We start from the raw sequence: 19,366 nt of genomic DNA, 5'->3' as shown, positions 1-19,366 counted from the left end.
TATAAACTAGTTGCAGTCAATCTTGTAGTCACTCTACAGCCAGGAGTAAGTTCCGTTCTTGAAATAACCTTTTGTTGGAGAGAGAATTCCAGAGGTACCTGGTCCCTATGGGATCTGACTCATGAAGCTTCTAAGAAAATATATGACCAGATAAAAGAACATGGTGTGTGCTTAAAAAGTGTTTAGGTAAATAAGTGTGCATAAGGCATGGGAGTGTAGCATGGGAAAGGACAGGAAGTGGAGGTTCACAGCACATTCTGAGGTTGTATTTCAAGATGAGAGGTAACACACATGCAGTTTGTCTCAGAGTTACATCTTGAAACTTGGAGGGGAAAGAGGAAGCGGAAAAGAAGAAAAAGAGTTTAAAACACAGTTTGAGGCGCAGCTGCTAAGCTGCTTGGTTACGTGCTCGAATGAATTTACACGTCCTTCTTAAATATCCCTGTGGGTCATCAGACAAAATTTATTTTTCAGTTTTATGTAGTGATATATTTTCATATTTTTCCTTATGCCTTTTTGTTTCCTATTTTGCTAAGGAAACTCTCTGTACCCCACATGATAACAAGTTATTTTTCAAAATTTTCATTCATTTATTTTTACATCAGAATACCATATGATTATATATATATATATTTTTGCTATATTATGGCATTGTGTATCATTTATTAAGTAACTTATTATTTAGCCATTGACTTGAAAGGGCACATTTAAAACACATTAAATCCCCATATAAGTTTTATTTCTGAATTACTTGCTCAGTTTTGTACCAGAACCATACTGTTTTGATTATGTATCTTTGCAACAAGTTCAAAATCTGTTTCCTCTAGTAGTTGTCCCAGAATTCTATTACATTGATTCTTCCAGGAGCAGGTTTTTTTTTTTTTTTTTTTTTTTTTTTTTTGATGTAGTTTCACTCTTGTTGCCCAGGCTGGAGTGCAATGGCGCAATTTCCACTCGCCGCAACCTCTGCCTCCCAGGTTCAAGTGATTCTCCCACCTCAGCCTCCCGAGTAGCTGGGATTACAGGCATGTGACACCATGCCCAGCTAATTTTGTATTTTTAGTGGAGACAGAGTTTCCCCATGTTGGTCAGGCTGGTCTTGAACACCCGACCTCAGGTGATCCACCCACTTCAGCCTCCCAAAGTGCTGGGATTACAGGTGTGAGCCACCACACCTGGCCAGGAACAGTTTTTAAAGAGAAAAAAGAGTTATAATGTCAAAGGCTTATTCTCATGACAAACAGAAAACCAAACAGCATTCACACTTCTTTCATCTTAAGTGACATGTCCAGGAGGAATATTAATTCTGTTCTGGGCTTTCTGTGTTAGGCCTGTGAACTACATCAGGAGACCAAGAAGCCCATCAGCCAGAGAGTTCGAAGTGTGGAAATTGACATGCTCTCTGAAGATGAGCCTCATCTGACCGTACAGAATCCCCGAAAGGTAATTTTCCTAGGATGTTGTCAGAGGAACTTGTGGCTCATCCACAAACCTTCTCCGGGGTTGGCATTATGGAAAAATGGTAAAATAATGCAGAGAAAATTGCAAGAATTGAGTCTTGAGCAAAAGTCTAGGCCAGGTTTCTCAACTTTACTGCTATTAACATTTGGAGCAGGACAATTATTTGTGTGGCGAGCTTCTCTGTGAATTATGTTTATCCATATGCTTGGCCTCTATGCATTTGATGCCAGTAGCATCCTTCCATTGTGATAATGAAAAATGTCTCTAGACTGGAGTGTCTCCTGGAGGGCCAAAGAAATCAGAACCACTGGTCTAGGCCTATTATTCCAGGAGCTGAGACATTGGAAAATTATAGTCTCAGTAAAGTAGCCTTCTTCTCATCACCTAACTGGAGTTAGGCAGCCTATCAGGTTTATGATATGTAGGGAGAAAAAGTGGAGGTACTGTATCTTCACGTGCCTTGCTATTCCTCAGTTACAGAGATGAGATAGAGGGTTCTCTTCTAAAGTCAGGCTGGTCATAGCACTTAGAAAAGGACCCAGCAGGAGGGGTGTATCTTGACACCTCTCATCCTAGAAACCTTTGCCTAGTTCATTTCATCCTTAAAAATCAGACAGTGATGCACCTGTATACCTATGTAACAAACCTACACACTCTGTACATGTACCCTAGAACTTAAGTATAATTTAAAATATATATTATAAAAATATATGTATAATATATAATATATTAAAATATATATTACATATATTATTAGTATATATTATAAATTTATATTTTATATACATAAATCAGACACTGAGAAACTCAGGACTAACGTGGTGAGAGAAGATCTTAGTAAATAGTACCCCTTCCTTTTGTTCTGATGTGCAGAAGTCTGATGCTACCAGTATGCTATCAGAATGTAGCACCATTGATCTTCAGGATGCCTTTGGATGGTTACCTGAGATGGTTCCCAAAAAGGAACCAGAGAGATGTTTGCCCAAAGGTAAGTGGCAGTATTTCTGCATCCAGTTCATAGAATCTTTGGGTGGGATTTCTGTTCTTCTTTGAAGCTTCGTGGTTTTAGCAGATATCATCATTCTACTTCTACTGGAGACAAAAACAATGAGAGACACCCACTGATTCTCACGACAATTGTCAGGTCTAGGCAGAGGGGATTTCAGGAAATTCTTGCTTTAAGTAGGCTTCTCTCACATGGCCCAACATGCCATGTAAACAGTCTAGAAAACTTTCTTAGAAAGCCCACTGGGCCAATATATCTGCCACTTTCTATGGTTCCCAGGGCATTTAATGTCAGGGTATATTTGAAGTCATAGACTGAGAAAAGATCTCGGATATGGTATTCAAGATCTTTAGCTTAGAAGCCAGATTCCCTGAGCTCAAATTCTGGCCTCTCCACTTATGAGCTGTGTGACTTGTTCAATTTATTTAACGTCTCTGTGTTTTATTTCTAAAACGAGGGCAAAAATTGTACCCAAAGCAGAGTTGTTGTGAGCATTAAATGAGTGAGCATTTAGAAGAGCATCTAGAACAAAAATAAGCAATCAATAAATGCAGCCTTTCCTAATTCCTTGAGTGGATGTAGTGGCTTTTTCCTGTGGGCCTTTACTATTTCTTTTACTCATTGTAGTGAACTTATTTGCACTGATTTCCCCCATGGGGTCCTTAAAAACAAAAGCAGTGACTTCATCAGCATTGTATGTCTAGTGTAAGAGTAGAAGCTGGCCCAGAAATGCATTCAACAAGTGCTGATAAATAAATAAGTAACAAAATATTTATGAATTAATCTAAAAAAATCATAAGTTTAGGACTAAATTAGGTCCAGAAGAACACAAATAATGTGTTTCAAGCTCACGTTCCAGGTTGTTTAACAGCTCCAGAGCTGGACAAGAGATGGATTAGGGATTTCCAGTAGATTGCAGTTCTCCTGATTTATGTTTGCACTGGCCCTTGAGGTGTGCATAGGATGCCAACAGTGGAGATGAGAAACAAAGGTGGTTTATCAAAGAAGGGAGGGGTGGGATAAAATCCAGTTAAAAAAGGTAGTCTTTTAAGAAGGTGAACCTACTGATGTTCTTAGAGGAAGGAAAGAGGCAGAGTGAAGACAGCCCACAGTGGCTTAAGAAGATAAGGAAAGGAGCAGAATGTTATAATCATCATGAAGTGAGGACTTGCAGAATCTGTACAAGGGGAGGAAGAGAAAAGGTGGAAAGGGTGATGGGTCTATGCTGAAGGCTTGCGTGTGTTGAGAACAAATGCTCAGCTCTTTGTAAACATCTTGACATTTGATCACATTCTTTCATGTATGGCCTGAGTGGTTCACAAAGCCTGTGGCCATCCTACTTCATTCCCTGGAGTCCTCCAGACCTGATCTGTTTACAACAACCAAAAAAAAAAAAAATGTTGCATAACAACCACAAAACCTCCGTGGCATACAATGACCAACAGGTGCCTGCAGGATTCAGCTGATCTTGGCTGGCTTCATTCATGCAAGTGTTATCTAGCCTGGGCTTGACTGGGCATCATGGCTGTGCTCCACATTCTATCATCCTCCTTCCAGACCCAGTGGGGTAACCTGAATATGCTTTGTTTTTATGGAGATGGCACAAGACAGACAGCGAGTGGAAAACATGCAAGGCTTTTCGAGGCCTGGGCTCAGAACTGGCACAGTGTGACTTCCATTCCACTCTGTTGGCCAAAGCAAGTCACATGGCCGGGCCAGATTTAAGAGGATAGGAAATGACGCTCTACTTCTTTAATGGGAGCAACTGTAGGTCACATGGCAAGGGGTGTGAACACAGGGAGGGGTGAAGAGTTGCTTTTTAATGTAATTTATTACATATATTAATGATAGTGCTACCGTTAATTCCTTTCAGGCCTTGGTTGCTGCCTTCCATGCTGTAACATAGACAAGAGAAAGTCTCCCTGGGTCGTTTGGTGGAACCTGCGGAAAACCTGCTACCAAATAGTGAAACACGGCTGGTTCGAGAGCTTTATTATCTTTGTGATTCTGCTGAGCAGTGGGGCACTGGTAAATCATCATAGTCTTGTGAAGACATTGGGCATCAGGGCAGCTGGGGAAGCTGCACTCTGACTTGACTTCTCGCGGGGCTCTGAATGTGGGAGACCAGGCAGAAGTGGTCTCTGGTGCTGCTGGTTCCCACAGGGGGCAGGGTTTTGCACAACTTCTGAAGTCAGGCTCAACTGGGATATCCCCAAGCAAAGATGCTTTATCTGCGTGGAAGAGTAACTCAAACCAGCACTTTAAAGTGGCCACTGGAGTTTTGTCCTTGATCATCTATCCCTCATTTTTGGAGGATTTCTAGACATTTTCACTGTATCCTACATAGTTCCTCCTCTAGACAGCAATGCTTCAACTCCCCCTGTTACCATAAACCATAGTGCTGTTTTCTAAAGGGTAAAATATTATGGGAGGGAGTTACAGGGACCAGATTTGGGTATAGTAAGTTGCCTTGGTATTTTCCATTATTCATGATCCCTGGAAAGAAAGGACAAGGAGACACTGCTTTATACTCATGATCAAAGTGCGGTATGAGTCCCATGAGGTTTGGAAGTGACTCTGAACCCATCAGCTTCCATAGCCATGGAGCCATCACTCCTTTATGCTCTCTTCCCATACCTTCTGGTCCTTCCTGTCTCCCTTCCCTCCCTGCTAAGGGATAGTGTCTTTCCTCTTATCACCTGTGTATTTCTCCCTCTCCTTTTCTATTTTCTGCTTTTTCTATCACATATCTTCCTTTAAAAAGACCATACAGTAATATGGAGCTAAATAATATGGAACCAAACTCTCTTACAGTTTGACATAACAAACATTTATAAGTTTGTTATGGGAGTTTGATTCCGTATTACTAAACCCAGGAGTCTTGGGTTCTCCCCTACTAAGAGTGACAGAACATTTCACAGAGAGTCACTAGCAAGTGGAAAAGACAAGGAAATACCTCACTCCTACACCCCATAGCTTCTGGTTAGTGTTTTACACCTGTGTGATCTCTAGGTGAAAAGAGATGAATATGTAACAGAGCCCACTGGGGACTGCGATCAACATACATCATTTGTCTACTTACTACAATGTCAATTATTCTTCAACCAGAGCAGCAGATTTCTCTAAAAGCATCCCAGAGAATTCCCTTGATCAATTTTTATCATTAATCTTTGGTCAAGGGTTACCTGTACACTTTCTGGTGACTACATTTTCACTGGCTGTCTACTCTGATTCAAGTGGTAGAGTTTCTTGTATTTATTCCACAAATGATTCTTATAACAGGCAGTGGGAAAGCAGCAATGTTGTCAAAAGGCCACAGCAAAAATGCCCCGTGGTGCCATAAAAAGGAAGTTTATGATCAGAAATGTAGAAGAGGGCAAACAACCCCAGTTCTCACCTGCCTTCAGAAAGGCAGGTGTAGGCTGGGCAGAGCAAGGCTGAATACACAATGCAGAGGGTGCCAGGAGAAGGACCCAGCCCCTGTTTCTCTGTACATATTCGTAGAGAATGAGTGCAAGAGACATCAAGTCCTTTGCCACTGTATGTGTCTATCAGCAGCAGCAGCAACACCTGGTAGCTTGTTAGAAATGCAGAGTAGTATATTGTAACAAGCAGTGCATTGTAACAAGTTCCCTAGGTGATTTGGGGTTCATTCGAGTTTGAGACACTCTGGTCCAGGCAACTATGTAATAATAAGAGATTCCTAGGTCAGAAAATGGCCTAGATATAATATGGAAGCCTCTGAAATTCAGTTGCAGGTATAAGCCTGCTCATCCATGGAGCTGACTTAGATCTGCTGAGCCAGCTTACTGTTAAGCTTCCCAAATATGGGAGGAAATAAGCACCCGGTACCATTCAGATTTGTCTGTCCTCAAGAGGCAAACAAACAGGTAGGACACTGACCTCCAGGAGCTTGAAGTCTAGTAGGAAAGATAGCTGGAGCGATTAGATCAGAAAGTATAGACCAAGATAGATAGGACAATTAAGTGACCTACTCAGGGAAGCAGTGGGTGGCATGAAAGCATGTTGGATGGGAACCTAACCCAGTCCGTCTGGAACAGGACAGTTTCCTGTAGAAAATATCAGCTGCACTGAAATCTTAAAGTTGAAGAAGAGGTGAAAGAGCAGAGGATGAGATAGAGGGCCTTCTCCAGTCAGAGACCCACTTGGCAGTTGGAAGCGAGACTGTTTTACTCTTTTGCATCCTTTTTTTACCCCAGGTCTATGGGGCTGTGGGCTACCTTTGTCCCCAACATCGAGGATGATTCCTGCCTTCAATGTTGGCCCAAATGTCATGGACAGCTTTAGTACCAGGCCCTCTTCCTTTCTTTCATTCTCAGAAACTCTGTAAAGGCCAAAAGGACAGCTTATGCCCTAGTTATCTAGACACTGTAGAATCACATCCACTTTGAGTGAGGGAAGTGTTTGAATGTAGCATTCAAAAGGATCTCTCTGAAAGCCAGGATCTCTTTTTCATCATCACACATAACAATGGTTAACATTCAAGGTAATTTACACTGGGAGCTTTAGCCCAGAGTGTTCCAAATTTTATATGTCATGGCACACATACAAAATGACACTATTTGTAGGGAATGCTATGGTAAATGGATAAGGCCGTTTGTAGGGAGAGGGGCCTCAGGGTTGGCAGGATTTAGAGGGTGGGCTAAGGCGCTTGGACTTAATGTTATAAGCAGTAAAGAGACACTGAATTAATCCGCCTAGGTAATTGGGAGGATGAGAAACAGTCTGTGACACAGGGTGGGCCTGGAAATGTTGACAAGACATATTTGGCAGGAGTTGAAAGGATGAAGAAGTCCAGGAAACAAAGTGCTGATCCTTTAGGAAGATGTTTTCATATGCAGGGGCCAGTCAGAAGAAGCTGAGAAACTGCTGTGACAACAGAAGAAAGAGGACTTTCCTTCTTCCATTTTTACCTACTCAAGGAATAGATTCCATTGGAAAAGTTTAGCTTTAATATCTTTTGAGCAAACCTCATTTTACCAAGAGAGACACCAGTTTTTATTCACATAAGGAAGGAAAACAAAAAGTAAAGTCACCCAAAAGTTCTTTGCAAATGTTCAACCTGGCCTATGGCTGTTCCTTTTCATTTCAGATATTTGAAGATGTTCACCTTGAGGGACGACCCAAAATCCAAGAATTGCTAAATTGTACTGACTTTATTTTTACACATATTTTTATCCTGGAGATGCTACTAAAATGGGTAGCCTTCGGATTTGGAAAGTACTTCACCAGTGCCTGGTGCTGCCTTGACTTCATCATTGTGATTGTAAGTTTACTATCTCTGTGTCCCACACAGGCTGGGGTAGTGGTTGACACAGGGATCATATGGCGTTGCTTTTCCTTTGTGTCTCATATGGATGTCTGTCCAAAACATTGTTTCCTGTTATCATCGCCTCTTCACAATACTTACAAGTAGCTGCCATTTGTCTATCAGCACTTTAGCCTTTGGTAGGTCCCACTCCTCACACGCTGCACTTCATATGCTCACCATTCCAACCTTTCCCATGGTGGGATTTATTCACTTCTCCCCATAAGCACTATTTATGTTTAATACATACTGAAAGTACCTTTCAGTATCCCTGATTTTTTTCTTCTTCCAATTTTCTATTTCTTTTCAAGACTTCTCAAAGCTGGTCAGCAGCCAATAGACTAGGCTAATATTCATCTTAATTGTCAAGCAACATAAGAGGATTGTTCACATACAGTCTCATTTAATGTGCATGACAGGGTCCTGAGTTAAGCAGCATTATATGACACCTCCTACACTGTATACACGGAAACCTGAAGCTCAGGGGATTAGCAATTTGTTTCATGACATAGAGCTGGTAAGTGGTGAAATTGAGATTCGCATGTATATCTGTATGACACAAAAGCTAATAATAGTATTAGTGGATCACATTTATTGAGTGCTTTCTCTGTACCGAGTATTCTTCCATATGCTCCAAATGCCTTTGCTCTTTTAGTTATCACAGCCTCTCTTTGTGGCAGGTACTACTCTTTGTATATTCAGAGGAAGAAAGTAAGTTATAGAGAGGCTAAGAAACATGCTCAGGATTGCACAGCTAGAAGTGGTGGAGGGGAGATACAAACCTAGTAAGCCTCACTCCAAAGAAGCTCTTGATTTAACATTACATCCTTTTTTTAGATTAATTTTATTTTTATTGATACGTAGTAGATGGACATATTTTCAGTATACATGTGATTATGTAATGCCTTTACACAATTAAACGTGGTAGAACCTAGTAAGTCTCACTCCAAGGCCCTTGACTTTAACATCACCTTCTTTCCATCAAGATATTATTAGTTAAACTTTGTCCCTGCCGTGCAAGGAAGCAGATCAGCCAAATGCATAAGCATAAACTGTGCGGTCAGCGAAGCCCGCTGGAGAGCTATAATGTTGGTTAGCACAAACAGATCATGTGATTATTTAATGTGCACATCAACATTCTGAGTTAATCAGTGTTACGTGACTTCTACCACATTGCAAACAAGAAACCCAGAAGCTCAGAGGCAAGGAAACAGAAGCTCACTGTGGTTCAGGCATCTTAGAAAGGTATCAATGCCATAGAAGCTCCAACAGGATTCAAAGATGGGAATAAAACCATCTGCATGTTGGTCAGTCCTATTAATTTCTAGTCTGTATCCATTATCTTAATAGATTATGGTTAAAAAAACCCTATAAACCATATGAACAGATGATCGTTATCTCTGTTATAGGGACCTGTGGTTTTAGGACTCAGTGGACCCTCTTTTTGTGTAACCTTAAGTAAAAATTTTCTCTCATTTAACAATAATTTTTTCATGGGTAAAAATGAAGATGTGGACTATAAATTGCCCAAATAGACTGAATACAAAATAGAAAACTAGTGAAAGTTTCACTAGAAATCTAGTGCTACCCATTAAAAATATCAAAACAGTAGTCCAAAACCACACCGTCAAAAAAGGGTACCAGGCCAAGATGGGTGGATTTATTTATTATTTATTATATTTCAATAGGTTTTTGGGGAACAGGTGGTGTTTGGTTACATGAATAATTTTCTATTGGTGATTTCTGAGATTTTGGTGCCCCGTTGCCCAAGCAGTGTACACTGCACCCAATGTAATCTTTCATCCCTGTCTTTCATCTTTCACACCCTCCTTTCCCCTGAGTCCCAGAGTCCATTGTATTATTCGTATCCCTTGTGTCCTTATATCTTAGGTCCCTCTTATGAGTGAGAAGATACAATGTTTGGGTTTCCATTTCTGAGTTCTTCGCTTAGAATAATAGTCTCCAATTTCATCCAGGTTGCTGCAAATGCCATTATTTTAGTCCTTTTTATGGTTGAGTGGTATTCCATGGTATACATATATGTGTGTATGTGTGTGTGTGTGTGTGTGTGTGTGTATAGATATATATATATACACACACACATACATACACACCATATTTTCTTTATCCACTAGTTGATTGATGGGCATTTGGGCTAAATGCATATTTTTGCAATTGTGAACTGTGCTGCTATAAACATGCATGTGCAAGTGTGTTTTTCATATAATGACTTCTTTTCTTCTGGGTAGATACACAGTAGTAGGATTGCTGGAGCAAATGGCAGATTTACTTTAGTTCTTTAAGGAGTCTCCACATTGTTTCCCATAGTGATTGTACTAGTTTAACATTGATCCAATTAAAATTTATATCAATTTTTAAACGTTTCCAATTCACCGTAAAGAGCCTTGTTATGGCAACTGACTGACTAACATAACACATTTCAACTGACCACCATAACAAGATTCTTTACAGTTAATTTCCTCTATGAATCCACCTCCTGCCCCCACTCCAATCCAGGATCCAACTCAGGACCCCACATTATGTATTTTTTTTTTTTTTTTTGAGATGGAGTTTTGCTCTTGTTACCCAGGCTGGAGTGCAATGGCGGCGCGATCTCGGCTCACTGCAACCTCCGCCTCCTGGGTTCAGGTAATTCTCCTGCCTCAGCCTCCTGAGTAGCTGGGATTACAGGCACGTGCCACCATGCCCAGCTAATTTTTGTATTTTTAGTAGAGACAGGGTTTCACCAGGTTGACCAGGATGGTCTCGATCTCTTGACCTTGTGATCCACCCGCCCCGGCCTCCCAAACTGCTGGGATTATAGGCGTGAGCCACCGTGCCCAGCCACATTATGTATTATTGTTATATCTCTTTGGTTTCCTTTAATTCACAGCAATTTCTCAGATGTTCTTTGTCTTTCATTAAACAAATAACGTGAGTGCATCGTTCCTGCCTTTGTGGACTGTACCTTTGGTAGGGAAGGAGAAGAATGGGCTTTCCAGCGGGACACCAAGTCAGGTGCGTTACGGGGGCTTCTCTATCCGTCAGGTCTCTGTGACCAGCCTCATTAACTTAAAGGAATTGAAGTCTTTCCGGACGCTGCGAGCACTGAGGCCTCTTCGTGCGCTGTCCCAGTTTGAAGGAATGAAGGTACATTCTGCAGAAGGATGGGTGGAAGTTCCGTTAACAGGGAAAGATGGAGAGACCAGCTGCTTTTTTTGAGCTGAGATTTCTTTAAATTGCTGACCTTTTCCTGGGTTGCTTCCCAGCCTGACCAGTGCTTAGACTCTGAGAGGTAGAGAAAAGCCTAAGATACACATTCGACCCTAAAAGCTTCTGTGACAGCCGAGATGAGCTCTGACTCCCCTTCAGAGCGCTGGGGTAGGTGTTCTTAAGTCTCTAACACTGTCATCACTGGGCACTTCTCAAGGTATCCTCAGTGGTAACAGAGAGGACCCATTATATAGGGAGCTGAGTGCAGGGCTGGCCATGGGGGTGGGGTGCAGGTACGTGGAGATTAAGAGGTTCAGCCCTGCACATCAGGCAGCCCATCCCAACAAGTCAAGCCACATGCATCCTACCCATCTGTTACGGTTTTCTTTGCTTCTGTTTCCATAAGGTGGTGGTCAATGCTCTCATAGGTGCCATACCTGCCATTCTGAATGTTTTGCTTGTCTGCCTCATTTTCTGGCTCATATTTTGTATCCTGGGAGTATACTTCTTTTCTGGAAAATTTTGGAGATGCATTAATGGAACAGACTCAGTTATAAATTATACCATAGTACCAAATAAAAATCAATGCGAAAGTGGCAATTTCTCTTGGCTCAACCAGAAAGTCAACTTCGACGATGTGGGAAATGCTTACCTCGCTCTGCTGCAAGTGGTAAGTACAGTCAGTATGTTTTTCACTCTGAGGAGAAAAAACTTCAGAGAATCACATGTTGTTTCTCAGCTAATAAAAATGCAGTGACTCCATTGTGGTAATAGAAGCACATCCTGATTCCTCATATGGAAGCCAGTGCCTTCTGGAATGGTCCTCTCCTGAGCATCTGCAACTTCATTGACTACTGAGCCTCAGCTTCCTAGCGATGCCCCTTTAAGGATCTGTACATCCCATCTTGTCCTGTATGGCACCTTGCTGGCTCTCCACAGCTCCAGGCAGAGAGGAGTGGAGCCTCAGGTATAGGTCATGACACTTTGAACAGTTCCTTGTTTAAACCACAGATGCCAGGTCTCGAACAGGCAGTGCAAATAGATACGGCATCAGAAAAGAACCCATGGCCAGGCTCTTCTCAGCACTTGGGCCAGCCTCAGCTTCTTCCGTAACTTTTAAGGTGGAAACTTCTTGTTTTTAAATTTTGTAACTTATACAAATGAAGAAGAAGAAAAAATTCAAGACACATATCCTTGAATTCCCTTCTACTGTTCTTTTGAGCATTCTGCCCTAGAAGGTTGGGGTATCATATATTCAGCCCAGTGGGCCTCACCTGCTTTTCCATGCCATGTATCTGTCAATGGCAAGTCTACACTTGCATTATTCATGTTTTTCTGCTTTTGTTGCAGGCAACATTTAAGGGCTGGATGGACATTATACGTGCAGCTGTTGATTCCAGAGGCGTGAGTCTGTGTTCTACCTTGTTCCGGAGTGTTAGGGTCAAGTCAGAGATATCATGACCACATGGACAGTCCAGAACTTCTGGCATCACAGTGCTAGCAGCCAGGTTTCTCTGCCTTGTTTCGTTTGGAACAAAACACTATGAAATACCACTGCCTGATACAAAGGGTTCTTATGCATCCTCTAATGAGTATCTGACACCCCAGTATTCTCTAAAGTCCAGTCCTCTTTCCCCATGGTGGCCAAGGAAAAACCACTCATGTAGGAGGTGGAGCTAGAAGTGGCAGAATCACAGGATGCTTTGATTTTCCTCTTACCTCTTCTCCAAATGCGTGGACAGGCAGAAACCAAATTCAACAGGTACCTGTCTTAGACTGTGGGAAACCTTAAGACTGCTCTAGATTTGCAAGGGAGAGCCTCCCATGACTCCATTCTCTTTAGGGATGGCCAACTGTTGAATTCTAGTTAAAGAAAATATAATCATGGATTCCCAAAGTTGGACATGTACTGAGTAATCTAGCCTAGTTTCTATTTTCCAGCTTGGAAAGTTGAGGGATAAAAAGAAAGAGTCGCCCAAAGACGCAGAGTGAGTAGATGGTTGACTCAAGAATTGAGTCAATGGCAGAAATTGCTGTTTTCTATTACAGCACATGTGTGTGTCTTGATGTATTTGGGAGTCTGCAGAGTTGATGCCTAACACATAGACAGTATTCAGTACCTTTGAGCTGGTACAGACTGAGTATCCCTTATCTGAAATGCTTGGGACCAGAAGTGTTTCAGATTTTGGATTTTGTAAGATCTGTGAATGTTTGCATAATACTTACAGTTGAGCATCCCCGGTCTGAAAATCCAAAATGCCAGCGTGAACATTTCCTTTGAGCATGACCTTTACGTGTTATGTCAGCACTCAAAAATCTTCAGATTTTGGAGCATCCGAGACTTTGGATTTTCAGATTAGGGATGCTCTAGCTGTAGTAACAGTGGAGGTGGTTTGAGTAGTGGTCTAGCAGCACCAAGGGATGAGAATTAATCTTTATGGCCATCCCAGTTCTCATTATAAATTCATAGATTGTCATTATACGTTAATATACAGATGGTACATAGCAAAAAATCTGAGTTTGCTTACTTCTGGGTGTGTTAATAAAATCAGCTTTCTGGAAAGGCGAAGCCAACAGTAGATACTTAACTGTTTATAACAATTGTAGTTTGCATTGTAATATTTATATATACAATGTGATTTTATAGTTACATACACAACATAATTTTACAATTACAATTTATAGCAAAGGCACTGTCAAAAAATACCAATGTACTCATTTCTTTTGTCTTTTTGAGTACGTGACCTTCACTCTAGTTTGCCTTTGACAGTCATCTGCCCTGAGGTGGAGATGGGGAGTGGGGAGGAAAGCTTTTGCAGACTTGCAGTAGACAGGGTGTGTGGCTTGCAAATGCTCCCAGAGTGAGGGATCGGTGGGTGGAAGTGTGTGGAGGGGTGCCTGGTTTTGATGCCAGTCCTGATATGTACTGGTTGTTGTATGCTGGCTTCTAGCTTCATGACTCTTGCTATGTAGTCACCGAGCACCCTGCTGGCCTCAAATAATAAAGTGGTGGTTGGTGAAACTGTGGGCATTCTCCCCATCATCTCCTCCTGGCCCTCAATACTGGTTCTCTGCCATATCCTCCACATGCTCCCTGGCAGTCTACTCCCATCCCTTGCTACAAGGCCCAACATGACAGGTCCATGGCTGTCAACTCCATGTCCAAGCCACATGAGAACTGAGAGGTTTAAGAGACTTCTTTCTGTTCAATTATGTTACTCTAATCTCTTAAGTCAGCCTGCCTGCCAAATATATATCTCAGGCCTTCCCATTAGTAATTTCTTTCCAGAAAAATATGGAAATAAAGCAAGAATACCCTCCTTGACTTCCATGTTTCCCTCAATTTACTGGATCCCAACCCCCTCTCCATACCCAGAGAGGGATAATCAGGACATACATCTTGTAGCTCTGTTTTTCTGTCTCTGTTTCTTTTTCCTACATTTTCCTATGGAAAAATTGGGTGAGCTTTGATCATTTGACCTTCTTGTCTATGCCTCCCTCCAAGAAAATGCTTCACCTTCAAATGCTTGATATAACAAAGAGAGACATGAAGGAGTGTAGACATTCCTATATCTCAAAGCAATAACCTAACTTGCAAGACTGTTAGCCCACTTAGAAATTTTATTTTTAATGTCCACTGCTGAATATTCTTTCCATTACATTGTTTCTGGACGAATATCTACCTTTTGTTCAAATAAATGGATGCCTCAAGCAAACCCGGACTAAGGGTCAGATAGTCTTCATAGCAAAAGAAAAAAATAATATTTTCAAATAATTACCTTCATGACACCAGTCTACATTGTGAATGTTGAATAACAGATATCTTAAATACATTCAACATTAATCAGAGCTATCAACACTTATATCTTTGATGTGCTAGAGGGAAAAAAGTGAAATCCTTCTGCTACCTGCCTGAAAGTGCTTGAAGCCAATAACAAGGCAAAGAACTTGGATGAAAGGGATCTCAGGTGATTTTCGCCATACCTTGGACTGGGAGAGCTTGCTTGGAGTCAATTTGTGTCCATTTTAGAGCGTGATCATTCATTCATTCATTTAGATATTTATTCCTTGTGTATAAAAAATCTACATGTCAGAAAGCATGCTAGGCACTAGGAAGTTAAGAGTGAAAGGATGTAACCACAGATTAAATAAAACAGTGGGCTCTAGATGGGGGACGTAGTAGTTCAGCAACAGTTGGTAGTTTAGCCACCTCTGCCCGAGGTGAACGTGCCCCTCCTCTGGTGGCCTCACCTCCAATCAGGTTCCTCCAATTACATATCCATATGGACACTCCATATGGATGACTTTTAAAAAGACAAATGTTATCATGCCACTCCTCTCTCTACGATCCCTCAATTATTCTCCTTTGCCTAGAAGAAAAAGCCTAGTTTTCCACCACTCCAGGTCCCCGCCACGTGCCATCACTCAAGCTGAGCTGGGAAAACTGAAAGAAGGGCTCCCAGCGGGGGCCACGGCTGTGAGGAAGTGGCTATGTAGTCGATGTGGCTGTGAAGAAACACCTTGGTCTTCTAGATGAGGCAGTCAGAATGCTTATGTTTTTCTCCAGTAATTGTTTTCTTCTCTTATTAAAAACAATTTCTCCCAGAAAGAACAGCAGCCAGCGTTTGAGAGCAGTTCGCTCAGTTACCTTTACTTCGTGGTCTTCATCATCTTCGGCTCATTCTTCACCCTGAATCTTTTCATCGGCGTCATTATTGACAACTTCAACCAACAGCAGAAAAAGATAAGTATGTGGGGTGTCTTCATTCGGAAATTTCATCTCTGTCCTCCAAAGGCATTAATAAAACACAGTTCTGGTTGAGAATATTAAAGTAGCCTTTATGATCTGCACCATAACAAAGAGGAAGCTTCCCGTGTCTGCCTGGAGATAATTCTTAAAGATGAGGCTGAAAGAAGACTGAAAACATCTGGATTTCATTAAGTCGTTGCTTTTATTCTTTTTTACCTTCTTAATCAATGGACATTGTTACTATTGAGATTAAGCCCATTAATAATTGAACCCTAATAGAACAACAACCAAGGATTACTATGTATTAAATATGATGCTACAGTCATATTTTAATAACCTTTCAAATGCACTTTGTTATCCACTATAAAAATAATGTACTCTCCTTTTTCAGCAAATGTGTCCTGGCCCCCAGCTTCAAGCCTCAGCAGATCTATCCATCCTACTTGGAAAGAAGATGATTGGGGAAGAGGCAGGGCTAGGGAGGTTTTTTACTCATGCCTGTAATAAACACATATTTATTTTGCTGATTCTAAAATCCACAGGAGATTTGTAGTGAATGTGGAAAATTAAGGAAGATAAAAAGAAAATTTAAATCACCCTAAGGTGGCCAGCAAATGATAACCACTTTAGACAGTGCCTTTTATAATTTTGGTATAATCCATTCTAGTCACTTTGTATTACTTTTACACAGAATTAGTTTATATTTTAAATTTTGTGGTTCTGACCTCATTAGTTATAAGTTTATGTCATAAAATTGCCTTTGCTATAAGAATTCTCAGAACCCCTTGCCAGACATGGTGGCTCATGCCTGTAATCCCAGAACTTTGGGAGGCTAAGGCGGGCAGATCACTTCAGGTCAGGAGTTCAAGACCAACCTGGCCAACAGGGTGAAACCCAGTCTCTACTAAAAATACAAAAAATTTAGCCAGGTGTGGTGGTGCACGCCTGTAATCCCAGCTACTCAGGAGGCTGAGGCAGGAGAATCGCTTGAACCTGGGAGGTGGAGGTTGCAGTAAGCTAAGATCACACCACTGCACTCCAGACTGGGCAGCAGAGTGAGACTCCATCTCAAAAAAAAAAAAGAATTCTCAGGGCTGAATTACATTGCATATTATGGATCAACTATAATTTATCTTGATCGTTCCTCTCTTTCTTGGACATTTATAGGTTGTTCTAAAATTTTTTGCTCTTCTAAAACAATTATGACCATTTACAAAATTCTGTGTATCTCTATTTCTTCACCATAAATTCCTAGAATTAGAATATTGAAGACATATTGTCAAAATCCCTTCCAGAAGTGCTGTGCTAGGTACTCTTATTCTGCAGAATATGAAATTGCATGGTTAAAGAGATCTCATTGTTCTAATTGTCTACTTTATTATCTTTTTTAGACTGATGGGAAAAGGGTTATCTTGTTGTTTTATATTTATTTATTTGATCATTAGTGAGGTTACACACTTTTTCGCAGGTTGATAGCCACAAGTGTTTCTCCCTTAAGAGTTACTTCTTTATATCATTTGTCTATTTTTTTTTTTTTTTTTTTTTTTTTTTTGAGACAGAGTCTCGCTCCCTCACCAGGCGCCAGGCTGGAGTGCAGTGGCACGATCTCGGCTCACTGCAACTTCTGCCTCCCAGGTTCAAACAATTCTCCTGCCTCAGCCTCCCAAGTAGCTGGGACTACAGGCACACACCACCATGCCCAACTAATTTTTGTATTTTTAGTAGAGACGGGGTCTCACCATGTTGGCCAGGATGGTCTCGATCTCTTGACCTTGTGATCCGCCCTCCTTGGCCTCCCAAAGTGCTGGGATTACAGGCCTGAGCAACCGCGCCCAGCCTCATTTATCTATTTGTAAGACTGAGATTGCCATCTTTTTGTATGCATTTCTGTATAATAAGTCCAATTTGTGACGTGCTTCTTATGTTTTTGCGATTACATATTTAACTTAGAGACATTAGTAGTTTTTGGAGTCAATCTTCTCACTATTGGCTTTTTAAAATAAAAATTGTATTTATGAACTGAACACATTTCTCATCCCCAAATCAAATAACTAAATATTCTCCTTTGGTTTCCTACTTGTTTTATGACGCAGTTTCTTTTTTCCTCTGGGTTCTCATAATTCATCTAAAATGTACCTTGATACCAACTAGCCCTCTCAGCGTCTGCTGGGAAAGTTGTTTCCTGCTGTTACACAACTGTACTTCTTCTGCTACTCAGGAGTGCGTGATGTAGCGTCCCCTCCGTGATATGTACCTTGATTGCAATCAATACCTGCAATTTGGATGTCAGCCTTTGTGATTTTAGATTTAAGTTTACATTAGAAATCATTGTTTTGATCAATCCACTACATCCTTTTGTTTGTCTCGTTTTACTTTTTATTACAGAAAATCTCAAACGTGCGCAAGAGTGTACTAGAACTAACCTAAAATGCCCATCAGCCAGCACAACATTTATTGACTTAAGAATATGCTTGTTCTAATCCATGTCTACCCTTATTCAACTGTGCCACCAGATTTTCTTATGGAGCAAACCACAGACATCACATCATTTTGTTCACAAATATTTTAGAACGTATCTCTTTTTAAACACAATCACAATTCCATTAGCACACCAAAACATTTAATGTGAATTCTTTAATCAGATACCCAGTTTATTTCCAAATTTCTCTGAGCCTTTTATTTAAAAGAAAAATGTTTATTTATAAGTCTTGTGTTTCGTTTGTTTGTTACTGTTGAAGATCCTTGTTTGTTTGCTTGCTTGTTTTCAAATTAGAGTTCGAATGCATAAGATCTTCCCATTGGACAACTTTCTTGTTCTCTGAAATGCCAAGATGTTCCAAGTTTAGGTTGCTCCCTTCCTGCCCTAGATCTGGAATCAGCCATTTCTCTAAAAGCATTTGTTTCTTTGTGGGAAATGGTTTCCAAAACTACAGTCTGGGATGCTCATTGTCATTGCTTCTAAGCCTTTCAAGTGGACAGAGTTACTTAAAACTCAGGACTACAAGGAAATATGCAAGTGGAAATATGCATACTGACAACTCAAATTCAGGACTACAGCGTTTTCACTTAACCCCTGCCTCACTCATCCGTATCTCCTCTTTTCCACACTGAGAAACCTTGCTTTCAAAGGCACAGATGAGAGAATTTATTTCCACAATTACCCATTTCCTCTATCTCACAACCCACACACATGCATTACAATCTCAGAATGGAAGCATTAATACTATTATGACATATGTGATTACTAAAAGACTAATTTCTTCCCAGCATCTCAGAACAGCTTGATTAATTTTTAGATTGACTTCTAGGGCTATATATTTTTGATCTTCGCTGGTGGAGTAAAGTCAAACCCCAAACCCTCATCAAAATAAGTCTGGAGTCACAAATTATCAGAGAAGACTGGGTTTTTACTCATAGTCTGGATTGAGACAATTTTCTAGTTGCCTTCCATTGCCAGCAAACAGATCCTGTTTTTTTTACCCTTCTGTTGGCCCCTTTGGATAGTCCCATACTCTTGCAAGGACATCTGTGGCTCCCCTGCCTTTGCATAGGCCTTGTTTCCTATTACCCGCTTACGTTTGCTGAGATTTTAGTTTACAGAGATTAG

General features: G+C 40.9%; 1 protein-coding gene across 1 annotated transcript in view; it reads left to right on the top strand.

Moving 5' to 3' along the window:
- Positions 1-19,366, top strand: part of SCN11A (sodium voltage-gated channel alpha subunit 11) — a 107,907-nt gene that overhangs the window by 68,543 nt on the left and 19,998 nt on the right. The window contains exons 17-24 of the mRNA XM_035278128.3: positions 1,330-1,443; positions 2,335-2,449; positions 4,341-4,495; positions 7,581-7,754; positions 10,845-10,946; positions 11,416-11,679; positions 12,360-12,413; positions 15,616-15,757. Coding sequence (XP_035134019.3) covers positions 1,330-1,443; positions 2,335-2,449; positions 4,341-4,495; positions 7,581-7,754; positions 10,845-10,946; positions 11,416-11,679; positions 12,360-12,413; positions 15,616-15,757 — 1,120 coding nt within the window. The remainder of the gene's footprint in view (positions 1-1,329; positions 1,444-2,334; positions 2,450-4,340; positions 4,496-7,580; positions 7,755-10,844; positions 10,947-11,415; positions 11,680-12,359; positions 12,414-15,615; positions 15,758-19,366) is intronic.

The sequence above is a fragment of the Callithrix jacchus genome, chromosome 17, assembly GCF_049354715.1.
Source record: "Callithrix jacchus isolate 240 chromosome 17, calJac240_pri, whole genome shotgun sequence".
In the NCBI taxonomy this organism is placed as follows: Eukaryota; Metazoa; Chordata; class Mammalia; order Primates; family Cebidae; genus Callithrix; species Callithrix jacchus.
The sequence above is the reverse complement of the archived record's forward strand: the minus strand, read 5'-3'. Positions and strand labels throughout refer to the sequence as shown.